The sequence below is a fragment of the Salmo salar genome, chromosome 13 (assembly GCF_965601325.2).
Source record: "Salmo salar chromosome 13, fSalSal1, whole genome shotgun sequence".
NCBI classification, from domain to species: Eukaryota; Metazoa; Chordata; class Actinopteri; order Salmoniformes; family Salmonidae; genus Salmo; species Salmo salar.
The window spans coordinates 41,752,041-41,763,896 of NC_138303.1; the positions used below are offsets into that span (position 1 = coordinate 41,752,041).

Here is an 11,856-nt window from a genome sequence, read left to right on the forward strand (position 1 = left end):
TCAGTCAGTCATGAACTCTTCACAGCCATTACCGGGAGACATTTTGATTAAGTATTCCTAATGTAGTGGATAGGAAAGAATGAAAACACTCTGCCTGCCAACTTTTGATTGACCATTAAGCCACTGATGAATGTGCCTGTCAAAGAGGAGACAATTACCTCAACAATGAAGAAACTCTTCTGGAAGGCTTATTTCTCTATAGGGCTGACACATTTACCAGATTACAGGCGAGGCAGCTGAGAGCGTGTAAAGGGATCGCTTAGGAACTCTCAACAGTTCCCAGAATAATAGTGGGATGGGGCTTTTTTTCAGAGTGGAATGTGGGACAAATATTTTCTGTATGAAAATGAGGATGAGTCTCTGTGTTTGGTGATGTTTTTTGTTTTTCTCTCTCTCGGTGTGTGTGTGTGTGTGTGTGTGTGTGTGTGTGTGTGTGTGTGTGTGTGTGTGCATACACTTGAGTGTGTCTATTAGATAAGGGTTTCACTATCTTAAGCGGATATAAAGATCCGCCATTATTGGCAGAGAACAATCACCATCTGGTGTCTACATCGCAACCATAATAAGGACTGATAACTTCTAAACCCACTGAGCAGCATCCCACCACCTCCACTGATAATACCCTTCATCAATTCATTCATATCCATCATCTCAATTATTTGGATTCCCTCTTTTAATAACGCCACTTGGATGCACTATAGTATGCTATTGTGTAAACACTATCAAGAACAAAGTCAAGGTTAATCATACGAGTGATCAATTACTAAGCAATAACAATAATTATTTTGCTGTGTGAGGTAACAAAGGATGAACGAAGGAGTAGTTTTTTTTGTTGGTACTGGCCTATCTGGTCTTAGTAACCAGGTTAGTAAACACTCAAATGAGTTGGTCACCATAATAAACCCACTATAGGCACACTGATGACCCTTAACACTACAGTAGGCAAAAAAGCGTGGTCTACTCTCGTGTTTATATTTTGCACATTGTACTGTAAGTGTAGGCCTACTGTATGTATTCAGCTGACTGAATCCAGATGAGTGACAACCAGGTATAACTATTTACATAAAATGTGCATTACACTGTTACAGTGTGTGTCAATGATTGTCTCAGGTGTAATCCATCTAGGAAAAAGAATAATTGTTTATGAACATCATAAACAACACAGTACACACACACACACAAACCAAAATGTGACATGCTTGAATAATAATAATTATATATATTTTAATTTAAAATAGATACTCTCTCTCTCTCTGCGTGTGCGTGCTTGTGTTCTCCATTTGTCTGGGCTATAGATATAAAGAGTTCATCGGAAGTTCAAATGTTTAGGACAGCCACCCGAAGCACACATGAAATATACATTTACGCAAGCCTTAATTCTTTATGGCAATACACACCACTTTTGCGTTATACTAAAACAACTTTTGAACGACTTGGACTAAATTACAATACATTTCCTTCTAATTCAAAAACAGAAAACTTAAAAATTTCAGCCGAAGATAGCCAAATATTCAAATATGATACTCGGCTATAAAAGATTGCCGAGTATCATATTTTAATAAATTGCACCTTCGTCATCCGGTATTACTGTCACTTTGACATTCGATTTGGGCCAGTGAAGACGGGCTACTACCCAAAACATCATACAGATCAAAGTCTACTGCTATACTGTTTTAACATATACAATATCAGTTTGATAATAACAACATCTAATACTGTTTAAGACGAATATGATAGGTGTGAATGTCCTCTTACCCGCAGCCCGTTTCGGCGCCTGCTGTTTTCTTCTTGGCATTTTTGAACTGGTAGTTCACGTAGCTCACTCTGCCCAGGTGAAATCGGTATGCGGTCTAGTATGATAGTCCATGCAGAGAGAGCGACTCTTTATTTAGAGTAGCCTACTTCTCTCACTATAAAATCCAGAGTCAGAAAATGTTGTCTAGGCAAAACAGATGTCAGAGCAGTTATTCTTCTTTCACCTCCGTTCCTAGATCATCTAGGGCGGATTGTCTTCTTTTCTTTTCTTGTTGGACCACCAAAGCCATAGGACTACGTCCGTCAGATGCCAGGCAGGTTTTGAGAGCGCTCTGTATTGAATCGCGTGTGTTCAAGGAAGAGCGTAAAACGTTGGGTAATGGTAGGCTATCACGCACGGAGCAGGCAGGGTGAGGCGATGCCAGCAAACATCGATCCATAGAACAAACTGAACATTAAAAACTCCTCCCTCCTCGCCTGGACTTGATGATGGCAGCGAGACATTTGTTACACCAGATAATCATGAGTTTATTAAAGGGACAGGGGCCAGAGAACACACCAGGATATGTCAGGGCTGTTTCAGCGATAATAATGTGCTAGATGTCATTGATTTAAGTTCCATTTTGTTTTTACAAAGGTTTTCTGAGATGATGGAAGAAAGGAACTCTAATTATTTCCATAGATAGTAAATGCTATATTACCAAATCAAATTGTATTTGTCACATGCTTCGTAATCAACAGGTGTAGACTAACAGTGTAGTGCGTTGTTATGTGCCCTTCCCAACAATGCAGAGAGAGGGGGAAAAAGATAAATAATAGAAAAAGAATAACATTAGGAATAAATGAACAATGGTTACGCTAACTTGGCTATATCATTTTTTTTTTAAAGATGACGCCAACAGAGATGGTCGCCTCGCTTAGAGTCCTTAGGAAACTATACAGTATTACATTTTTTTCATGTATTATTTCTTACATTGTTACCCCAGGAAATCTTAAGTCTTATTACATATAGCCGGGAAGAACTATTGGATACAAGAGCAACGTCAACTTACCAACATTACGACCAGGAATACGACTTTCCTGAAGCGGATCCTCTGTTTGGACCACCACCCAGGACAATGGATCTAATCCCAGAAGCCGACCCAAAACAACAGTGCCGCAAAACGGGCAGACGGAGTGGCCTCCTGGTCAGGCTCCGTTGACGTGCACATCGCCCACCGCTCCCGAGTATACTACTCGCCAATGTCCAGTCTCTTGACAACAAGGTAGACGAAATTCGAGCAAGGGTTGCCTTCAAAGAAACATCAGAGATTGTAACATTCTCTGTTTCACGAAAACATGGCTCTCTTGGCATATGTTGTTGGAATCGGTTCAGCCACCGGGCTTCTCCACGCATCGCACCAACAGAGATAAACACCTCTCTGGGAAGAGGAAGGGCAGGGGTGTATGCTTCATGATTATCAACTCATGGTGTAATCATAACAACATACAGGAACTCAAGTCCTTCTGCTCATCTGACCTAGAATTCCTTACAATCAAATGCCGGCCATATTAACTCCCAAGAGATTTCTTGTCAGTTATCGTCACAGCCGTGTACATTCCCCCTCAACCAGACACCAAGACGGCCCTCAAGGAACTTCACTGGACTCTATGTAAACTGGAAACCATATATCCTGAGGCTGTATTTATTGTAGCTGGGGATTTTAACAAAGCAAATTTGAGAACAAGGCTACCTAAATTCTATCAGCATATTGATTGCACTATGCGTAGGGGTAATACACTCGACCACTGCTACTCTAACTTCCGCAATGCATACAATGCCCTCCCCCTCCCTCCCATTGGCAAATCCGACCACGACGCCATCTCGCTCCTACCATCTTATAGGCAGAAACTCAAACAGGATGTACCAGTGACTAGAACCATTCAGCGCTGGTCTGACCAATCGGAATCCACGCTTCAAGATTGTTTTGATCACGCGGACAGGGATATGTTCCGGTCAGCCTCAGAGAATAACATCAAACTGTACGCTGACTCGGTGAGTGAATGTATAAGGAAGTGTATTGGAGATGTTGTACCCACTTTGACTATTAAAACCTATCCTACCCAGAAACCGTGGATGGATGGCGACATTCGTACAAAACTGAAAGTGCGAACCATGCATTGGAAAGAGGTCTGGGAATATGGCTGCATATAAACAGTGTAGTTATTCCCTCCGCAAGGCAATCAAACAAGCGAAATGCTGGTACAGGGACAAAGTGGAGTCGAAATTCAACGGCTCAGACAAGAGACGTATGTGGCAGGGTCTACAGGAAATCACGGACTACAAAAAGAAAACCAGCCACATCACGGACACCGACATCACGCTTCCAGCCAAACTAAATACCTTCTTTGCCCGCTTTGAGGATAATACAGTGCCACCATCGCGGCCTGCTAACAAGGACTGAGCCCCCCCCCCCCCCCTTCTCCGTGATCGACGTGAGTAAAACATTTAAACGTGTTAAGCCTCGCAAGGCTGCTGGCCAGAATGGCATCCCTAGCCCATCCTCAGAGCATGTGCAGACCAGCTGGCTGGTGTGTTTACGGACATATTCAATCACTCCCTATCCCAGTCTGTTGTCCCCACATGCTTCAAGATGGCTACCATTGTTCCTATACCCAAGAAGGAAAATAACTGAACTAAATGACTACTAACCTGTAGCACTCACTTCTGTCATCATTAAGTGCTTTGAGAGACTAGTCAAGGATCATATCACCTCCACCTTACCGGCCACCCTAGACCCACTTTAGATTGCATACCTCCCTAACAGGTCCACAGACGATGCAATCACCATCACACTGCACACTGCCCTATCCCATCTGGACAAGAGGAATACCTATGTAAGAATGCTGTTCATTGACTACAACTCAGCATTCAACAACATAGTATGCTCCAAGCTCATTATCAAGCTGGAGGCCCTGGGTCTCAACCCCGCCCTGTGCAATTGGGCCCTGGACTTTCTGACGGTCCGCACCCAGGTGGTGAAGGTAGGAAACAACATCTCCACCTCGCTGACCCTCAACACTCAGCCCCCTCCTGTACTCCCTGTTCCCCCGACATCTGCGTGGCCACGCACACCTCCAACTCAATCATCAAGTTTGCAGCCGACACAACAGTAGTGGGCTTGATTACCAACAACGACGAGACGGCCTACAGGGAGGAGGTGAAGGCACTCGAAGTGTGGTGTCAGGGGAACAACCTCTCACTCAAAGGCATCAAAACAAAGGAGATGATCGTGGACTTCAGGAAACAGCAGAGGGAGCACCCCCCTATCCACATCGAAGGGGCAGCTGTGGAGAAAGTGGAACGTTTTAAGTTCCTCTGCGTACACATCAACGGCAAACTGAAATGGTCCACACACACAGGCAGTGTGGTGAAGAAGGCACAACAGTGCCTCTTCAACCTCAGGAGGCTAAAAAATGTTGGCTTGTCACCCAAAACCCTGACTAACTTTTACAGATCCACAATCGAGAGCATCCTGTCGGGCTGTATCACAGCCTGGTACGGCAACTGGTCCACCCTCAACCGCAAAGCTCTCCAGAGGGTGGTGCGGTCTGCACAATGCATCACTGGGGGCAAACTACCTGCCCTCCATGATACCTATAGCACCCGATGTCACAGGAAGGCCAAAAAGATAATCAAAGACAACAACCACCCGAGCCACTGCCTGTGCACACCGTTGCCATCCAGAAGGCAAGGTCAGTACAGGTGCATCATGGTGCCGAGAGACTGAAAAACAGCTTCTTCTCTCAAGGCCATCAGATTGCTAAACAGCAATCACTAACTCAGAGAGGCTGCTACCTACATGGAGACACAATCACTGGCCACTTTAACAAATGGATCACTAGTCACTTTAAACAATGCCACTTTAAATAATGCCACTTTAATAATGTTTACATATCTTACATTACTTATATCATATGTATATACTGTATTTTATACCATCTATTGCACCTTACCTATGCCGCTCTGCCATCGCTCATCCATATATTTTTATGTACATATTCTCATTCACCCCTTTTACATTTTTGTGTCTTAGGTAGTTGTTGGGGAAATGTTAGGTTACTTGTTAGACATTACTGTACTGTCAGAACCAGAAGCACAAGCATTTCGCTCCACTCGCATTAACATCTGCTAACCATGTGTATGTGACCAATAACATTTGATTTGATTTGATTTGAGATTTTGATTTACACGGGGTACCAGTAACGAGTTGATATGCAGGGGTATGAACTAATTGAGGTAGATATTTACATACAGTACAGGAGGTTGGTGGCACCTTAATTGGTGACTAGGCAACAGGATATATAATACACAGTAGCAGCAGCTTATGTGATAACTCAAAAGATTTAGTGCAAAAAGGGTCAATGTACTGTAGATAGTTAAATAGTTAACCAATAGCAACCTGGAATAACTACTGTATTCATCATTTTTTATGGCTTGTGGGTAGAAGCTGTTCAGAGTCCTATTGGTTCCAGACTTGTCGTGCGGCAGCAGAGAGAACAGTCTATGACTTAGGATGCGGGAGTGTCTGACACCGCCTGGTATAAGGCAGGGATATTATGAGGTTATAGAGTTGTCTAACAAGTATACAACAGCTGCATGTGTATATCTTTGTAATCTGCTACTCTTATACAGCGTCATATTCATCAACCTCACATTCACCCTCATTCAAACACAGTGTAATAGATAAGCTTTCATGTTTTGTGATATAAAGGTGTGTGCAGGTGTAACCCTAACCCTAATGTTTTGGAAATCTCCTGTACAGTATGAACTGTGTGAGAATTTGCAATGCTGCAGGATAACTTGACCAACTACTTCACTGTCCTCACCTCTAGATTATTGAGGTAAACTGGTACCTTTATGGTTTGACAAAGTGTGTTCCTATGACACAGAGAAGCTACTCATGACCTAATCAGAAACCAGGTTTAGGTGATATGATGGATGACTTTGGCAGACCTCTCAGTGCAACATGATCTCATGAATGTGGCCCTTTTGGAGAAACTGGTTTGCCCTGCCTAGTTCATCACTCCATTAAAAATTGCTTCTCATAATATTCCATCCTCCCATTTATGTGGATGTCAGTTATCTTGCCCACAATGGCAGAGACCTCCCCTGAAATCGTCCTGAATCTGTGTGATCAATCATGGCTTAGATCCAACCCCAGTCTGACAGCTTTTCACACCAAACACGGCCCGGGTGTGTGTACAAAAGAAGCATGTGCATGTACACTGACAGACAGGTCCCACACAACCACCATCACCCACCACCCCTCGATTCAGCGTATCTCAATTCTCTACCCAACAAGCTCTCAGAGTATCACTGCAGAATTAGACGTTTTTCCACGTTTCTCCAAATGTCAAATTTCGAAGTCAAATCAAATTGTATTTTTCACATGCTTTGTAAACAGCAGGTGTAGACTAACAGTGAAATGCTTACTTACGGGCCCTTCCCAACAATTGAAATAGTAGTAAAATAGAAAAATAATAACACAAGGGACAAATAGAAAAATAATAATATAAGAAAAAAATACACAATGAGTAACAAAAACGTGGATATATACACGGGGTAATAGTACCAAGTCAGTGTGCAAGGGTATGAGGTAATTATGAATATTTTACCAGGTAAGTTGACTGAGAACACATTCTCATTTACAGCAACAACCTGGGGAATAGTTACAGTGGAGAGGAATGAGTCAATTGTAAACTGTGGATGATTAGGTGGCCATGATGGTATGAAGGACAGATACGGGAATTTAGCCAGGACACCAGGGTTAACACCCCTACTCTTACAATAAGTGACATGGGATCTTTAGTGACCACAGAGAGTCAGGACACCCGTTTAACATCCCATCCAAAAGACAGCACCCTTCACAGGGCAATGTCCCCAATCACTGCCCAGGAGCATTTTTTTTTAGACCAGAGGAAACGGTGCATCCTACTGGCCATCCAACACCACTTCCAGCAGCATCTGGTCTCCCATCCAAGGACTGACGAGGACCAACACTGCTTAGCTTCAGAAGCAAGCCAGCGGTGGGATGCAAGGTGGTATGCTGCTGGCTAAAAGTGACTAGGCAATAGGATATATAATTAACAGTAGCAGCAGCTTATGTGATGGCTCAAACGATTTAGTGCAAAAAGGGTCAATGTCGATAGTTAAATAGTTAACCAATAGCCTATCACTGGGATTGAACACGCGACCCTCTGAGCCGGAGCTCGCGGATTACACCCATCCAACACCCACGTCTGCAACGCCCTACTCCTTGACAGTAATAGCACTCACTGTTTCCCCTAGTGGCGACGTCCTGTATTTAGGCATACAGCTCCCTCATGAGTTGTAAAAGCATATTAGGCACTCAGAAACAACTCTACGGTTAGGTTAAGGCATTCATTCAGAATGGGTTAAAGGTTAAGGTTTGGGATACAGAAACAACTCTAGGGTTAACAATTCAGCCATTCTATTGGTTACATTAACGATTAAGGTTTGGGATAGATTGCGGGTTCAATCCCAGCTCTGGGCGTTAGGTTTTTATTTTTGCCCATAATAGATGGTTTTGACGGCGTCTCCCGACGTCCTGGGGAACCGCAAAAACAAAAAATTCCTCTTTCAATCTGGAGTGAACTCTGCTCTACCAGCATGGCACGCTCCGCTGCAGCTTTACATCTAGCTATCCCAGTCTGACTTCATCTTCTTACATGTTCGCCAGCTATCTATCTGTATCCATCCCCTGTAAATGTGTGTCTGTGTGTGTGTGTGTGAATACGACGTTTGTGTGAAATGTGTCCAAAATGTGAGATGTTTCGCTTAAATCACGCATTGACGTCTATGGGATATTGTTGCAAACTACTAAAACTAGTAGCCAACAGTGTATGCTATAGTACGGTCCCACATCTTCCAGGTTTGTCGAGCATTTCTGTTTTACATGGCTGCATCTCTCTTACTTGGCTGCTTATGGATTTTCCACCACAGAGCTGATGATCCACTACCATAACATATGGTAGCAAATATATCGGTGGGATTCTTTTTCTAGCTGTGGCTACTTGTGGCTTTATCCTTCCATCATTTTCAGCATAGCAGCAATTAGATGCATTGTGTTGCCTGCATACTGAGAAGGCAGTTAACAAAGACACATTGATGTGTGTATAGTTTGAACTATGTCTGTCTGAGGATATCAAAGCCCCAGCGTTATGAAATCAAATCATATATTTGTTACCTGAAATTGAATTGCAGATGATGTTGCTCACATGTACTCATTCAATGATGAAACATGTTGATGGTTGCTATACACAAGAAAGGCACAAACTTATACTTAGACATCAATCAATCCAATTTCTTTGTCAAAAAATGCCTCAACATTTCTCTGTTAAATGTTTACAGTTTACTCTTTCAACATGATTATAAAACGTATACATTCATGAGATTATAATATTCTTCTCAATTCATGTACCTATTGTACATTATACCTTTGACCTGTAATACAGGCCTACCTTCGCATTGCACAACCATGATTTAATCACTTTTGTTTTGCATGAACTACAGTACATACTGCGTATACCACACAGCAGGATAGGTGGGTCACACTTTATTCGGATAGTCCAGATCGTCCATCTGTAGATGCTCTACAGATGGACATACTATTAACAAGCTATCTGTTGATAAGCAACTGCTTGCTAAGGTTACAGTTAGGGTTAGGTTTAGAATAAGGGTTATGGTTAGGGTAAGAGTTCAATTTAGGGTTAGGATAAGGGTTAAGGTTAGGGTTAGGACTAGGGTTAGGGTTAGTAGATAGTTTGTTGAAATGTTAGTAGTTGGAAGAGCATCTATGGATGGACTATCTAAATAAAGTTTTACCGATATCATATGTGAAACACAATAAAAACCTTTTGAACATGACCTCATGTTGAACATGGGTGTTCTTCAGCAAATCAGTGTTCCAAAATTCACTAAGAGCAGTTAGTTTCACCTCCTCCTGACTGTTTCCAATATTGCAAGAACCCAACAACCCAGTACTCATTTGCATCTTGTGGTTCAACTATTTAGTTACGCAGGCTTGCTACAAATCAGAGCTGCATAGCCAGTCTAATTAAAATGCACTAGCCATGATGAAAGGAGGAAGGCCTGGGGAATCCAAACCTGCTTTTGATTCAAAGCTGAAATTTCATGTGAGACGGACAGCCGGTGATTGAAGTCTTGAGAGTCATAATTTTCAAAGTAGAACAACAACATATGCATACTGTTAACAGCAGATGCCGATTTAATATTCTAATAAATATAACCCAGTTAAGAAGAAAAAAAACAGCTAAAAGGACAAAGAGCTTGAATTAAACATCAAACTATATTACAATTAGCTGTGCATGAGAACTTTGGGTATTATCAGGGATTCAATTTGCACAATTTAGACTAAATTGAAATGCATATATTTATGACAATGACTAACACAATGCTTTACTGTTTTATGCTAAGATTGCTATCCTTGAAGCAGATGCTTCATTGAGAGGAATCCTTGTCAAAGTTTGCCAAGACTAACATGCTTGAGAGTGACACTGCTTAACTTTCAAGAATATTGTATTTGGATCTAATTACCTCTGTTGGTTTTTTTATTCTACATTTGGTGTCTATTATCTAAAAGGACGGAGTCATTAACTGAACAATGGCTTTGGAAAATATATCCTAATATATCCGTTTTGGCCTACGTAAATCAAACCTGTTAGTCAATTTTGAAGGTGGTTGCGGTGTTGGGAAGAGAGAAAGTGAGAAGGTTAGGTTATTTCTTACCAAATTAAAGTGTGTATTCTTAACCCAATAATATCCCATTCAAACAATATATTTACTGTCGAGCTGCTTGACCTATTTCCTCTCCTGTAATATATCGTTAAAGCAGCTTCGTGAAATGACTTAATTATTCATGCTTGATTTTAAAATGAAGCGCTTTAAGAACATGATTCAACTGGAGGATTGACACACGGAACAGTGATCTTACAAGCACATACATTGAGGCACACTGGGACAAGGCAGCAGAGCTATTCGAAAACACTCCACCTCCCTCCACTGTAGTGAGTGTGGGTGTGTGTAGGTCGGGGTGTGTGTGTGTGTGTGTGTGTGTGTGTGTGTGTGTGTGTGTGTGTCGTGTGTGTGTGTGTGTGTGTGTGCGTGTGTGTGTGCGCGTGTGTGTGCGTGTGTGTGTGCGTGTGTGTGTGTGTGTGTGTGTGTGTGTGTGTGTGTGTGTGTGTGTACTAAGGCATTAAAGCAGGAGTGAAGATAAATACCCTGTCAGTGTCTTTAACGATTTATCTCTAACATTTCACTTGATCCTCTAAGGTTACCCTGTGGCAGGTAATTGCTTAAAAAGAAAAAGGGAATTTGTTTGTTAAATTACTGAGCATTGAACACACTGTTCCATCTTACCTAGTCTAGAGCTGTACATCAACGTACAGTGCATTCGGAAAGTATTCATACCCCTTGACTTTTTCTACATTTTGTTACGTTACAGCCTTATTCTAAATGGATTAAATAATTTTTTCCCACTCGTCAATCTACACAAAATACCCCATAATGACAAAGAAAAAAATGGTTTTTAGAACATTTTGCAAATGTATTAAAAATAAAAAACTGAAATATCACAGTTACATAAGTTCTCAGACCCTTTACTCAGTACCTTGTTGAAGCACGATTGGCAGCGATTACAGCGTAGAGTCTTCTTGGGTATGACGCTACAAGCTTGGCACATCTGTATTTGGGGAGTTTCTCCCATTCTTCTCTGCAGATCCTCTCAAGCTCTGTCAGGTTGGATGGGGAGTGTTGCTGCACAGCTATTCTCAAGTCTCTCCAGAGATGTTTGATCGGGTTCAAGTCCGCGCTCTGGCTGGGTTACTCAAGGACATTCAGAGATTGTCCCGAAAGCCACTCCTGCATTGTCTTGGCTGTGTGCTTATGGATGTTGTCCTGTTGGAAGGTTAACCTTTGCCCAGTCTGAGGTGCTCTGGAGCAAAAAAAAAGAATTTGCCAATCAGTGTTGAAGTTCAATATGTAGCCTAGTAGCCTCACATTAACTAACGTTAGCTAGC

General features: G+C 42.1%; 1 protein-coding gene across 2 annotated transcripts in view; it reads right to left on the minus strand.

Annotated features, from left to right (window-relative positions):
• Positions 1-11,711, minus strand: part of LOC106567119 (teashirt homolog 2) — a 61,599-nt gene extending 49,888 nt beyond the window's left edge. The window contains exon 1 of one of the 2 annotated variants that reach the window (XM_082960097.1): positions 11,448-11,711. Coding sequence is in view for 1 of the 2 variants with exons in the window: in XM_014136036.2 (XP_013991511.1) it covers positions 1,756-1,795 (40 nt within the window). In the remaining variant the exon portion in view is untranslated. Of the gene's footprint in view, positions 1-1,755; positions 2,221-11,447 lie in introns of those variants that run through there. The other variant, XM_014136036.2, reaches the window with a different exon arrangement.
• Between the last annotated feature and the right edge of the window lie 145 nt (positions 11,712-11,856).